General features: G+C 46.5%; 1 protein-coding gene across 1 annotated transcript in view; it reads right to left on the bottom strand.

Moving 5' to 3' along the window:
- The window catches only part of LOC310775829 (voltage-dependent T-type calcium channel subunit alpha-1I-like), a gene marked incomplete at its 3' end in the record, with an annotated part of 351,343 nt that overhangs the window by 15,859 nt on the left and 320,051 nt on the right, over positions 1–15,433 (bottom strand). The window contains exon 33 of the mRNA XM_083635957.1: positions 1,894–2,034. Within this exon, the coding sequence (XP_083492083.1) occupies positions 1,894–2,034 (141 nt within the window). The remainder of the gene's footprint in view (positions 1–1,893; positions 2,035–15,433) is intronic.

Raw genomic sequence — 15,433 nt, 5'->3', positions numbered from 1 at the left:
TGGTCCGTGCGTCAGCATCCTCTCCCAACCCTGATTGTTCACCTCAGTGGTCGCTGTACCTGGGCTGATCGTATCCTCTGAAGCGGTGTCTCGCCCCGCCCACCTCCCCAGTCCACCGCCGACGTCTTGACTCCTGAAGAATTCAGACGCAGATGCCCTCCTCTCACACCACAAGAAGAGGGGCATCTTAGCACGGAGTCATTACGGCAAAACTAGTTGCCATGCTATTTGTGAATAAAGCTTGCTTGTCAAATTTTACCCACTGGTCTCTCTTGATTGAACTGGCATTACTTGCATTATATATGTTCTTCAATTATCTGCAGGATCAGGATTGAATCTGCAGGATTATGGGGAAAAAGAAACACCAAACGTGCGGTGTAACAACTAGATTGGATGGGCTGGAGGGACGGGGAGGAGTGGGATCTTGTGTATGTCCTTATTAGGATAGGGATTTGTGCTGATATGGCAAGGTTTCAACTGGCAATTAGGTGGCAAATGAATCTCAGGCAATGTTGTGGAGTAACACAAAAGTAATGTAATGACTAATGAGTAGTGTAATGAATTACTTTCTCCAGGGAGTAATTAAGTAAAGTAAGGCAGTAATGTGTAATTTATAATACCGTATATTACTTTTTTGAGTAACGACCCCCACACACAACTACTGTGTCAACTACTCACAACAAAGTCACGGGAGATATATCATATATTTTCCACCCAATAAAAATGATAAATTCTCGTCAAAAAGGTCTCAAAAACAGCCAGTTAAGGGTTTTATAAGGATGTATAAATGAGCCACTAAACCCCCAGCAACTTGTCTGGAGCAGAATGCAGTAACAACGTAGACAGGAGTCTTTCCGTCTCTAAATACCTTCAATTCACGTTGGTCCAAAACGTTGCTATTTTACAATTTTCTGTGAGACTGTGTTGGGCATAACGTAGAAAATGATTGTTCGAAGAAATGTTTCCAGATGTCAAATGTCCGGTCCAAGTCATTTAGGATGATTATTTCATCGCATGGCGAGTACACGAATCACAACATGTACATGTATTTTGAGCGACTGAATGGGAGTACTAGGCAGCTGTTACCGTTCACTACCATTGTAGCGCCAGGGCTGTAGCACTGTTTGGAGGGCACGCATATTGGAAAATAAAGCCATGTACATTCTAGTTTTGATATCGACAATAATGACAAATGGCCTAAATTCTCAAAATGTGGGCATATCCCTTTAAATTTCCTCTTTTGTAGCTGCAAAGTTAGAAACATGTTCTTTGTACGACAACGTCACGTTCTCACATTCTCTATCTGCTGGAGATTAGAGCTGCTCTCTGCGTTTGAACTAAGCTCGACTGTGAAACGTATATATTTCTAATTATTCAACTTAATTACGCACTGTTTCACTTTACATTTCCACATGTTCATGAATGTCTCCCCCACCACTGCACACCCAGACATCATATCTCTCAAATAGAAAAGAATCATTTATGCAAAAATATGACGTGTCTTGTGACGTGTGATTCTGGTTCTCTCTCATCTCTCACTCACAAGCACACACACATGTGTGTATTTATTTGTATACATGGGAATCATAACCCTTTTCTCCTTGAGGCAAATTTATGACTGGCAACTTCGAGCCGCCTCAAAGATACGCTGCACAATGATTGACAGCTCAGGTAAATCCCGCCCACTGTAATTCGAGTATTCTGATTTTAAGGGTGAAAAAAGAGAAAGAACGAATGAGAGAGAGAGAGAGAGAGGGAGGGAGAGAGAGAGAGACGTAGAACAGAAAGAAATGTATAGGTACAGTAGACAGTTATATAAAGCAAGTGTGTGTGTGTGTGTGTGTGTGTGCGTGTGCACACACGCGTGTGCATGTATGTGTGTGTGTGTGAGACCTCTTGCGGGTGTCTCTTGCAGTCCTTGCAGACAGGAGGAGAGCAGTAGTGGTGGAAAACTGAACCAGAGAGGTTGTCAATCATCTCCCCCTCCAACGAGTCCTTAATCAGCAGAGATACACTGTCCAGCCACTGGCTCTCCTGGAAAACACACGCACGCACACACACACGCACGCACGCACGCACACACACACGCACACACACACACACACACAGACACACACACAAGAAAGATACACACACAAGAAAGATACCGGTAAGAATGATTTGTGGTGGACGAGTATAGAAAGTTCTATTGACGCAAATTTAATAGTAACCCAAAAAAAGCTCCTACACACATCTGCTTTTCTAATGGGGCAGTGGTGGCCCAGCGGTTAGAGAAGCGAGCTTGTGACCGGAAGGTCGTCGGCTCAATCCCCGGGACCGACAGGATAAGGTGCCCTAATTGAGCAAGGCCCTTAACCTCAAATGCTCCAGTGGAGCTGATCAGTGGCCAGCAGATCAGACTGTGGTCGTACTGGTCAGCTTCCAGGTATGAATGTGTGTGTGAATGTGAACAGGGCACTCCTGAAAAAGAGAGCATTGCTCTCAGTGAGACTCCCCCTGTATAAATAAAGGTTAAAAAAAAAATCGTATTTTTGCCCTCCAATCTTCAGTCTTCTTAAACTACAGTATGGGTGTAACGATACGTTTTAACAATGATACGATACGTATCACGATAAGTTGTTGTTGTGATACGATACCTGGACGATATTGGCTAAATTAGAGCGATACAATACGATTCAATGACATTAAAGCCCCATTCAGCAACTTTTCAAAATTTTACTATTGGAGAAACGGCGCCCTCTGGGTGCAATAGTATCCGTATCGATATCGCCGTTCAGAGTCAACAAAACACAGCGCCAGAAAGCTATATGTACATGTTGTGACATCGGGTACTCACCACGTGATGAAATAATAATCCATACTTCCTTGTTTTCATGAACACAACGCTTCCGCTGTACAGCGCATGCGCGCATCTTGCCTCTGGGACGCAGGCACCAAACTGCTTAGTCCCAGGAGAGGCCTTTGGAGGGCGGTGTGTGACCAATAGAGGTGACATTCTCCCTGTTACAAGTCACTCTACCATCTTAAATGACTAAAAAGCTGTTATATTAAGGTGAAAAAGTTACTGATTGGGGCTTTAAGTCTGTTACAAGTTCCAGTTCCAATTTATTTATTATTTAATTTATTATTTAAAGACCCCCTAAAGTCAAAATGTGTTTTTCTTCTTGTTCCTTCACTGTGCAGAATGATGTCTCTGCAGAGTTTGACACTAGAAGGCTGTTTGCATAATCGTCTGCTGAAAGTCTAAAGTTTCTCTGTGCTCACTGAAAAGGTGATTTTCAACAAGCAAGATTCGTGACATCACGAATACTGGAGCCAATCCCATGTACTGTATTCAGCAGTTCAAGCCCTTGTTTGTATGCTGTGATTGGCTAGTTATGTTCTAGATAACCCTGATTGGTTGCTTTGGAATTTTTAAACAGGCAGAAGGAGAAGTCATTTTAGGGATTTTAAAAGATAATTTATTTTGTGTGTGTGGGAAAAATCACAAATTATGACTCAAAGTAGAGTATTTTATATACATCTTAAAACATGACTTTAGGGGGTCTTTACGTTTTTAACAAATAGCTTTGAGGAAAACCTAAGAATACAAACGACCCACCTACAGCCACACACACAGCACACACAGTCCTACACATCAACAAACACCTGAATACAAACCAAAAAGCTACACTGTAGCACATACAAATTGTGTTAAGACAATTGTGAAAGATTTTCAGGGAAACTATTCCACAATTTAGGCCAGGTCCTCAAATTGGGGTCCTGGGACCCTCGGGGGTCCTTAAGGGGGTTTGGAGGAGAGGTACTCGGCAAAACGAGGGCAGCTTAATTGCACCATTATTTAATTCACTAGAAAATATCCCAATTAGAGAATGTATAAGAATGACTCCTGTCTTCTTAGGTTTCATTTTCACCTTGATTCCCCACATACAGCATCGACAGTTATACAATGCATTAGGTCCGCTACCATGTAACTACATATCAACTACAGTTGAATAGACTCACTCCATTTTACAGGTCCGGTACCATGTGACTACATATCAACTACAGTTGAATAGACTCACTCAATTTTACAGGTCCGGTACCATGTGACTACATATCAACTACAGTTGAATAGACTCACTCCATTTTACAGGTCCGGTACCATGTGACTACATATCAACTACAGTTGAATAGACTCACTCAATTTTACAGGTCCGGTACCATGTGACTACATATCAACTACAGTTGAATAGACTCACTCCATTTTACAGGTCCGGTACCATGTAACTACATATCAACTACAGTTGAATAGACTCACTCAATTTTACAGGTCCGGTACCATGTGACTACATATCAACTACAGTTGAATAGACTCACTCAATTTTACAGGTCCAGTACCATGTGACTACATATCAACTATTTGTAATTAGAGATGGACACCAATGTACAGTAATTACTGTGTAATTACATGAATTACATTGTGTTCATGTCTAATTACAAATAGTTCATACGTCGTTAGGGACCTGTCAAATAAAGGGTTACCCAACATCTTTGACTTCGCCTCCGTTTCAATGGGGAAGAGGGCTCAGAGACCCGACCTTGAACCTAACCAAAAACCAAAAAAAAAAAAAAAAAACGTTGCCATTTACAATTTTTGAGCCGAAATTGTAAAATAGCAACGTTTTTAGGCTGTGGACAAACAGTGTATATTTTACAATTTTCCGTGAGACTGGGCTGGAAACCCCTGGTCTCGTGCTGTCTCGCGGGAGCTGTGCAAAAAACCCCAAGATGGCGACGGCCACACTAGGCTTCAAACGGGGAGTCCAAGGACCAACGGGTGACGTCACGCTGACTCTGTCCATATCTTTTTGACGCTCTATAAGAAATGGTCGTGCCTTTACTCTCACCTCCACTTTGCTCTTTCTTTCCTACACCTCTTTTGCAGAACACCTGAGATGACTAAGTCTGCTGTGTTGTTTAACCCATTTATACCTGATGCAGCATTTGCATGTATATCCCTCATTTGTGTGTGTATCCCTTTAAGACCGCGAACCGCGTTAACGCGGTTCGCGGTCTTAAAGGGATACACACACAAATGCTGCATCAGGTATCAATGGGTTAATTAACCGCTGGTTCTCTGCAGAGCGCTGACTTCTGCCTTCTCCTTTGTGACAGCCGAGCCAGAGGGGGGCAGACAGGTGCCACATTTTTTAAGATTAATTGCAACGTTCCCGTGAAGAAAAGGACTCTGCCGCGCTGCTTTGTAACAGCTATAAAAGATTCAAAACGCCTCACTGAACCACGCGGAATGATCTGAGAAGTGAATGGCAGATCGCTGTCTCGAGATTTGACGACATCAGCATGAAGCATTCAGGTCTGATGAGGAATCAGGAAAGGTCTTGGACGGCTCGGGTTTTCAGAATAAAGGATGAATGGTTCTTATTCTTAAGCACAGATCTGATTTGATCAGGGGATTTCTCTTACGTATGGAGGAGTAATATACCGTGACGGGGTGGAGCGCTAAAATAATATCCCATATATATTCCAATAAAACTCACTCTAAATAGAGCAGGGATGATGTATTTTCGTCGGATAATACCCAGATGTCCCTGTGCTTCTGGTTTATAGGGGGAAAAGGCAATGGCATGGAAATAAGTCCTGCGGTTGCTGAGACAGCAAAGTTGGTGTTCAGCAAGATCATCTTGACAAATGAGGACCACTTTCGTGTCTTTCAAAGCCTTTTCTGAAAGTCACGTTTAAAGGGAACACATTTACGCTTGAAACGTCATAAAAGTGCTCCTCGTTTGTGAAGATTCTCTTGCTGAACACAAACTTTGCTGTTTCATAAACTTGTGTTAACCACAGACCTTATTTCATGCATTTAATCGAAATCCCCACACAGAAATCCCATTCACTTTTACACGTAGCAGCCTGAAGTGCGGGCATCCGTCCATGTTTTCCAGACTCATTCCTGTGCCTACTCTATTCAATTTCATCTTTCATTCATGTCCTGCATTCACCGCAAATACATCTCTCTACATTGCCCATTCTCCAGCTATCCAAATACATCTCTCTACATTGTCCATTCTCCAGCTCTATTTTTCTCTCGCTCTCGGCTGGCGCGCGAGTGGGGTAAAACCGCCGATATATCTCATGGGCTGACTCACCAAAAGACGGTGCTGCGGCTCTAAACTACAGGTTTGGGGGTTCTAGAGCAGAACACAAGACGTCTGCTCAGATGTGCGTTTACTGCGGTGGTTAAATCCACGATCGTGTCTGCCTGGGCTGGGCTATCAGCTAAATTCTAACTTTGCTGAATGGATAGAACGGGGGAATTTACCCCACCCTGACCCCGCCCCCAGCAAGGCTGAGCCAGCTAACCCAGCGTCTATTGTGGGCGTTCCTAGAGCCTGTATGGGCGTTCCCAGACATGCAGACTGTCTCCTATGATGGATGCTTCATGTCCCATTTGCATGTTTATATAATAAAGGCAGTCACTGGACATTTGGAACCTCCCCCAATTGTACTTAGCCAATTTCCCCTGTCTAAGCTGACCCTCTGCTGATCTGGGGAGGGTGTGTAGACTCACATGCCTCCAATGATACATGTGGAGTCGCCAGCCGCTTCTTTCCAACTGACAGCGAGGAGTTTCACCGGCAGGACACATTATTCCCCCCAGTTCCCCTCCTATCTGAACAGGCCCGACCAGAGGAAGCGCTATACAGTGGCCAGGATCCATACCCTTATCAGGCTTCCCACCCGCAGACACGGCCAATTGTGTCTGTATGGATGCCAGACCAAGACGGTGGCAACGAGGGCGGGTAACAAGAAGTGCATAATAGTGGAACCCCCTGAAAGCAAGAACACCGTCGATCGGACGTACTTATAGGCAATCACTTTACTCCTATAGAGGCTGTGAGGTGAAGAGGCTGTGAGGTGAAGAGAGGCTGTGAGGTGTGGAGGCTGTGAGGTGATGTGAGGTGTGGAGGCTGTGAGGTGATGTGAGGTGTGGAGGCTGTGAGGTGTGGAGGCTGTGAGGTGAGGAGGCTGTGAGGTGAAGAGGCTGTGAGGTGTGGAGGCTGTGAGGTGAGGAGGCTGTGAGGTGAAGAGGCTGTGAGGTGAAGAGGCTGTGAGGTGAGGAGGCTGTGAGGTGAGGAGGCTGTGAGGTGTGGAGGCTGTGAGGTGAAGAGGCTGTGAGGTGATGTGAGGTGAAGAGGCTGTGAGGTGAAGAGGCTGTGAGGTGAAGAGGCTGTGAGGTGTGGAGGCTGTGAGGTGAGGAGGCTGTGAGGTGAAGAGGCTGTGAGGTGAAGAGGCTGTGAGGTGAGGAGGCTGTGAGGTGAAGAGGCTGTGAGGTGAAGAGGCTGTGAGGTGAAGAGGCTGTGAGGTGAGGAGGCTGTGAGGTGAAGAGGCTGTGAGGTGATGTGAGGTGATGTGAGGTGAGGAGGCTGTGAGGTGAAGAGGCTGTGAGGTGAAGAGGCTGTGAGGTGAGGAGGCTGTGAGGTGAAGAGGCTGTGAGGTGATGTGAGGTGATGTGAGGTGAGGAGGCTGTGAGGTGAAGAGGCTGTGAGGTGAAGAGGCTGTGAGGTGAGGAGGCTGTGAGGTGAAGAGGCTGTGAGGTGAGGAGGCTGTGAGGTGAAGAGAGGCTGTGAGGTGTGGAGGCTGTGAGGTGAAGAGGCTGTGAGGTGTGGAGGCTGTGAGGTGAAGAGGCTGTGAGGTGAAGAGGCTGTGAGGTGAAGAGGCTGTGAGGTGAGGAGGCTGTGAGGTGTGGAGGCTGTGAGGTGAAGAGGCTGAGGTGATGTGAGGTTAAGAGGCTGTGAGGTGCAGAGGCTGTGAGGTGAAGAGGCTGTGAGGTGAGGAGGCTGTGAGGTGAAGAGGCTGTGAGGTGAAGAGGCTGTGAGGTGAGGAGGCTGTGAGGTGAAGAGGCTGTGAGGTGAAGAGGCTGTGAGGTGATGTGAGGTGAAGAGGCTGTGAGGTGCAGAGGCTGTGAGGTGAAGAGGCTGTGAGGTGAAGAGGCTGTGAGGTGAAGAGGCTGTGAGGTGAAGAGGCTGTGAGGTGAAGAGGCTGTGAGGTGAGGAGGCTGTGAGGTGAAGAGGCTGTGAGGTGAAGAGGCTGTGAGGTGAAGAGGCTGCGAGGTGAGGAGGCTGTGAGGTGAAGAGGCTGTGAGGTGATGTGAGGTGTGGAGGCTGTGAGGTGAAGAGGCTGTGAGGTGAAGAGGCTGCGAGGTGAAGAGGCTGTGAGGTGAGGAGGCTGTGAGGTGAAGAGGCTGTGAGGTGAAGAGGCTGTGAGGAGGCTGTGAGGTGTGGAGGCTGTGAGGTGAAGAGGGTGTGAGGAGGCTGTGAGGTGAAGAGGCTGTGAGGTGAAGAGGCTGTGAGGTGAGGAGGCTGTGAGGTGAGGAGGCTGTGAGGTGAGGAGGCTGTGAGGTGAAGAGGCTGTGAGGTGAAGAGGCTGTGAGGTGTGGAGGCTGTGAGGAGGCTGTGAGGTGTGGAGGCTGTGAGGTGAAGAGGGTGTGAGGAGGCTGTGAGGTGAAGAGGCTGTGAGGTGAAGAGGCTGTGAGGTGAGGAGGCTGTGAGGTGAGGAGGCTGTGAGGTGAAGAGGCTGTGAGGTGTGGAGGCTGTGAGGTGAGGAGGCTGTGGGGTGAAGAGGCTGTGGGGTGAAGAGGCTGTGGGGTGAAGAGGCTGTGGGGTGAAGAGGCTGTGGGGTGAAGAGGCTGTGAGGTGAAGAGGCTGTGAGGTGTGTGAGCTGTTTTAATCCAATGGCCCCCTGCTGTGCCCCACCACCCCACCCCTGTCAAGTTGGATGGAGCAACTGTCTTCGCTGCAATGGGAAAAACTACCAGCTATTGAAGACTTTTGTTCCAACATGCAATGTGACATGAGATCAACACACCCATTCTTACAAAATGGTTGCTAGCACACACAAAAGAAAAAAATAAATTATAAAAAATAGGATGTTTCTTAGCTCATTCACCGCCAATGACGTCTTTGACGTGTTATCAGAAATAGCCCTCCCCGCCAATGACGTGTTTGACGTGTTTTTGTTTTTATTGGTGCAGCGCCTGCAGCAAACACTTGCCCAGCCTGTGACACAGACACAGGTCCCTGCCTTCAAAGGGTAGCCGACAGCACGCGATCAAACACATACCGCAGCTGTTGTTTTGAAATTGAGCAAGAGGAAAAGTAGAAAACGGGTAACGCTTCCTTGTGCAGACAGGAGAAACGCCATTGAAACGCCCTCGGCGCGCTGCACGAGCTGGAGTCGCCTTCCTCTGTGCCAGCCAGGAGAAAACGGGAGAAAGTAATCAAGAGATGTGTTTGATCATCGGAGGAATGAGGAAATGATCGATCAGTTTGCGAGGGCGGTGAGGACGTGTTGAATAGCCGAGGGGAAAACGGGAACGATCAAAGCAGAGAGGATATGACAGGGAGACATGGACGAGGACGGGTGTACCAGAACAAATCAAAATAAACACAGGAACAGCTAGGCAGCAGCGGGCAGAAGGCAGTCACAGCAGCCCGCTGTCCTTCTCAAGAGCTCTTCAGTTGGTTCATGAAATCGCTGGGCTGCGTGCCCTCCAGTGTTGCTCCTGGCCAATCCCAGCGCCACAGGGCGTGGTTATTGCTTATCCTATGTGGGGTTAGAAATCTAAAAGGGGGATCGTGTGTGTGTGTGTGTGTGTGTGTGTGTGTCTGTCTGTCTGTCTGTCTGTCGGTGTGTCTGTCTGTCTGTCTGCACACTCACACCGAGTAAACTGTATTGTTGAATGTAAAAAAAAAAGCACTTCATGTGTATATATATATATATATATATATATATTTTTTTTTGTCATTTGTGTCCTAACGAATAATATTTACATGTCTGATGTCAATACAGTTCAAAATAAAAGAATTGAGAGTGAGTTATGCCTGAGATTGTGCCCTTTTACAAAAATTGCCTTTTCTCCTGTTTATTTTCTCTGGGAGACCTTCTGGGGGAAAACAGGGTGTATATAAATGGCTATAAGTAGAGTACAGAACATGCTAAAAGCTCACTTTTTTTCCCCTGGTGAACCCAGAGACGTACATCTTCATTTTGAGGTATTGCAAATCACTCTGGTGCTAATAGATAATTTACTGTGGGTCTTGAAAGATGACCAACAATTATGAAAATCTTTGGCCTGTGCTAAATATTGGCAGTCCTAAACTGGCCCTGAATGAGTTAACACATTGAGTGCCAGCCGTTTTTTCAATGCTGTAGGTAAGTTGTGCCAGTTTTTTTTTTGAGGATTCTGGCTCATTTTACAAGAGCCGAGGATTCTTTTCTGTTAAGACTTCGTGAACACCAATCATCTAAAAAGAACTAATAGAATGTGTGCTTTCTCTGTCTAAAAGAGTTCGTTTGTAGAGTTAGTAGTTATGTAGATATTAGCCGTTGAGTACAGCATGGTTTCAGAGATTTTCAGAGAGTTTTGAGATAAATGGATTTTTAGAACCACCTCACGTGCCTGTGATTATGGGTGCCCTTGGGCAAGTCTGTATACTGTTTTGTGTGTGTGTGTGTGTGTGTGTGTGTGTGTGTGTGTGTGTGTGTGTGTGTGTGTGTGTGTGTGTCTCCAAACTCCTCCCTCCATAGGTGTGGCTTTGCAGTGTTTTGTCACAGGCGAGTTTCTGTTGCCTCACAGATCCCAAAAAAAGAGAACGGAATCGCAGGAGCGGGGAAGAGGAGAGGAGAGGCGAGGGGGGGGGGGGGGGGGGGGTTAGACACGGGAGAGAAATTCCTTCGCGATCCCCTTCTTCCAATCTTGAGGCAGCCTACTCCGCTCTGCTGCTGCTGCTGCTGCTCCTCTGGGCTGCTGCTGCTGGCGGCTCTCGGGCAGTCTGGCTTACTGTAAAACCGGCTCGTTCGTTTCTTGAGGTGTCGGCTGAGAGCTTTGAAGAAGCTTTTGCGATTCTGGTCTTATTTATGCGCAAAGGTACTCGAGTGTGTGTGTGTGTGTGTGCGCGCGCGCGTGTGTGTGTGTGTGTGTGTGTGTGTGTGTGTGTGTGTGAAATCGAAAGAGTTTTCGCCCAGCTATTTCCTTGAAAATTAGAATGGCTTTCTCCAGCGGACCCGTGGCTGTTTTTTGCTCGGCTTTCTCTCTGTCTGGAGAGAACTGTCGCCACTTAGTGGTCGGTAAAATAGATTATACACATTCTCTTCCTCCAATAGTGGTATAGAAGACGTAAAAGGGGTTGATTGATGTCCCACCGTCAAAAAAAAAAAATGTTTATGTAAGACGAGATATCTCGTCTTTGGCACTCAACGGTTGGATTATGTAAGACGAGATATCTCGTCCTTGGCACTCAACGTGTTAAAGTATAGCAGGTAAATTAACCCTTTGATGCATAACCTGGGTCAAAAGTGACCCAACTGCTGCCCATTTTAACACAAATGGGTCTTAGAAAAAACATTGGTTATGAGTATTAGGAGTTATTAAGTCATGCATAGCTTAGACACAACTCCTAACCAATATAGTTAGCTTCCCGTTAGCCCCCAGCCCTAATGTAAGAACACATCTCTCTCCCTACATTGACGTGACTGTGAGACTCACTCACTTATGTGTTGGCAAGATATCTTAGCGGGGTAAAGACAAGTAGTTTATGAACTCACAATCTTCTTGTGGGAAGCACTGCTTGGTTTTATTTGTGAATAACCTTTTTCACGTCGGTTTTGGCAACAACGACTTGTCAAGAAGCCCTTCTGTAGTTTCAGGACACACACACACACAAGGTACAACACAACATAGCAGCATTGCTTTAACTGATGCCAGCATATAGCAGAGGCAAACAGAAGCACCTTGATGTGTCTGTTTGTAGCAGAAGCGCTGTAGTGGAATGTCACTGCCCACTCGGTACACCCACCCGAGACAGCAGCCTGTCAGGGCTCCTGTTATTCTATTCCCCCGCCCCCTCTACACTATGTGTCTCTGTGTCATAAAGTTTTACATTTTCACCTACAGTCGAGCGTCTGCCAGACGGTCTCAACATGAACTTTGTAAATCCAGCTTGCACTTCAGCCTCCATCAGCCTGGCTACATAAGCGCATTACTTGCCACAGTCCTGTATTTGTTTATCAGAGTACGTCTGTGGAATAAACCCTGCAAAACAAGTGTCCTCCTCAGTGTCTCAAACTCTCACCTTGTGCTTTATCACAGCTTCATTCCAACAGTGTGTGTGCTTCCAAACAAAGCCATGTGATTGGCTCCCTCCTCCTGACTGTCAATGACTGACTGTTCTTTGCAGTAGCACAGCAACGCCACTTATGAATCAAAAGAGTAATATGAGGCATTTTCATTTGTTGTGATTTCAACTCATTCCACATGTTCAACCTGCCTGGGAATTATTTCATGTTGCCATTTTGGTTTTTAAGGATTTTCGCCTGGCCTGCTCTCATTATGAATCTTTTTGCACTTTTGATTCTTTATGAGTCTGACTGGGTGGAAGCAGCATGGTGGACTTAGCGCTCTCATTGGTGCCTGACCATTTCAGTCATTCTGCTCCCTGCACGCTCTGACTGCAGCTGCGACCATATTTGGATTTCCTTGGGGACTCTCCCAGCCCCTTTGCTGGGAGAGTCTGGCAAGTGAGACTAATTCTTTATTAACTTTGCTGCCTTGTCTGTTACTTTATTCCTTTTGTTTTCATCAGTAGGCCTATGTCTTTTTTCTTGCTGATTTACACCTCTTTTTTGGTTGGGAAATCACTTAATATGTTTGTTTTGAAAATGGTGATATAAATACAGAGTGAATAGACTTTCCCCGTCCTCGACACTAGCAGGAAAACCCGTGCAGTGTATCAGTGTATCAGTGTATCAGTGTTAGCTCGCTCGCTCACTCACAGACACTTTGCATTCTTATTAGAGTTGTGATTCTGGAGCACATCATCACTGACCTTTAGTCAGGCCTCACTCACAGAGTTGGCATGCAGCCTCTCCTCTCTCTCTCCCCAAGGGGTTTTTCATCGTCCACTTGATTGCAATTCTGCACCTGCGTGCTCCTCCACTCTGGAGCTCTCCATGGTGCTGAACTGGTCTTGGGTTGTTTTGGCCACTAATTAGCCATTTTTTTGCCCATTTAGTCGGCCCTAATTACCTCATTCAAAAATTCCGGCTCTGTTAGGTCACCTTGCAGGGGTGCTCTTTACACTTCCTGAAAGACTCAGCGCGATCGCACGTAAAATGGCCTAGCTGTGGCCGAACACAATTCTGCTCACACACTCACAGACAAGAGTCCCCCCCCCCCCCCGCCCCGGTCTGGAACACAGTGGTCTCCAAAGCCGCTCCGGGGACACACTCAAAATCAGCATGAATCTTCTTCTTCTAATGGCTTTCCGGCAGACTGGATGCCCTGCGGCACATTGCTGCCTCTCACAGAATAATACACAAATTCCAGATTTGGGGGTCCCGCCCCCTCCTCAATGCTCCTCCCTCCGGCCGCCTCGCTCTCCTATTCGACCTCCGTGTTCCCGGACCTCTCGGCCCCCGTCCCAGCACGCCCACCTCCCTCATCAAATCACTGATGATATCACTTATTAGATTGGTGATGTCACTCACTGATGATGTCATCAGTGATAAAGTCACCAGATGATGTCATCATTGCTCGAGTGACTCATTCACAGAAACGAATCATTCTTATTATAGGATATGATTGAGTTGTATCTACGTTGAGAGTTTCTTCACCTGTTCTCTCTTAACCTTGTTTATTAGACTGATTCACCCTGAGCAAAAGGAATAAATTCATGCTCTCCCTCTGTCTGGCTTCTTCATCTGATTTCTCACAAGGCGAGGGGGCCCACATTAACCTGTCTGTCTCCACAGGCCGTGTAAACGATCCCAGAAAATGTTGGCAAGCTATTAAGCGGAAATCTATGATGTGCTCTGCAAAGTAGAACTCTCTGAATTGCCTTCTTAATGTAGGTGTCCAGAGGTTTTCAAAATGTTGAATTGTTGAGTTTTAACGAGTGGGTTGTCTCGTCTGGCTGGGCTGCCCTCTTCACTTGTACACTTTCTATTGCATTGATAAGCAGCATGGTGGGTCTGCTGCTGATGAGCTGTTGGAATATATTGTTTCTGTCCTCAGCTTGTTTTTGTTCTCCCTCCCTGAGGGCACATCTGAATTAGGCTGAAGCGCTCTGCTCCCTCAAGATGAGTTCAAAGTGAAGCAGCTGCTCTTCTCTCTGGGTGAGTTTGAGCTGCTAATTGAGGATCTTGTGACTAAATCAATAAGGAGTTGTCTTTCCCACTTTTGTCCAGATTTAAATTGGTTTGGTCAGTGAGGCTAGAGGACTTTTACAGCTATTTATTTGACTTTGTACTCTTTTGTATATTGTTGTTCGGCTACAACTGCCATGTTCCTTTTGAGGCTCCTTCTTTCTTCTTTGTCTTCATTGAGAAAAATGAAAAAAAATCTCGACCAAAATAGAAGGAGGCACAAATACAGTGGCAGCGGCGTTTGTGGGTAGTGTAGCGGATAAGATAACCTGCCTACCAACAGATCCTACCTATCGCAGGTTCGTGCCCCCGTGTTACCTCCGGCATGGTCGGGCGTCCATACCGGCACGATTGGCTGTGTCTGCGGGTGGAAAGCCGGATTAAGGGTATGTGTCCTGGTCGCTCCTCTGGTCGGTCGGGGGTGCCTATTCGGGGCGGAAGGGAACTGATGGGAATAGTGTGATCCTCCCATGTGCTACGTCCTGCCGGTGAAGCTCCCCACTGTCAGGTGAAAAGAAGCGGCTGGCAACTGCACATGTATCGGAGGAAGCATGTGTGTGTCTACGGCTTCCCCCCGATTGGCAGAGGGGGTGGGGGCAGCGACCGGGGCAGCAGGGCGAATTGGCCAAGTACAATTGGGGAGAAAATGGAGGAAAAATCAGAAAAAAAAATGAATAATAAAAAAAATACAGTGGCAGCGATCTTCAGTTTGTGGCCTCTTCGACTGCCAGCCAGCTGCCATAACAAATAACTGAACTTTGTAACACCATAAGGGACATATAAGAAACTAATGATACTATACTGTTTATTAAGAGGTTGGGTTGCTTTAAGTTATGTTACTCTATGTTAAGTTAAGATTACCTATACTAATGTAAGTTTCTGTTTTATCTTTGTTTAATGGCTGGTAGCCAGCTGACAGGCGATAGGGCCCAGATGCCAAGTGAGGATTGCTGCGCACACACACACACACACACACACACACAATAGAAGGGCACCTGAAATGAGTTTCTCTTCTCTCTCATCTGTCTCTTGCTCCGCCCCCTGGTTAGAAATACCAATAGGCTGACAGACAATGAGCTATAAAGACAATGAGACAGCGACAGAGCGGCTGAGCCTGCCACCCACTCACAATCTCACTGTCACCCATTCCAGTATTCTCTCTCTCTCTCTCTCTCTCTCGCTCTCTCTCTCTCTCTCTATAGACGGTTTTCACGGAATTGGGTTGCTA

This window comes from Poromitra crassiceps (genome assembly GCF_964638095.1).
Source record: "Poromitra crassiceps genome assembly, chromosome: 4".
Classification (NCBI taxonomy): Eukaryota; Metazoa; Chordata; class Actinopteri; order Beryciformes; family Melamphaidae; genus Poromitra; species Poromitra crassiceps.
This window is presented reverse-complemented; position numbering and strand designations above follow the sequence as displayed.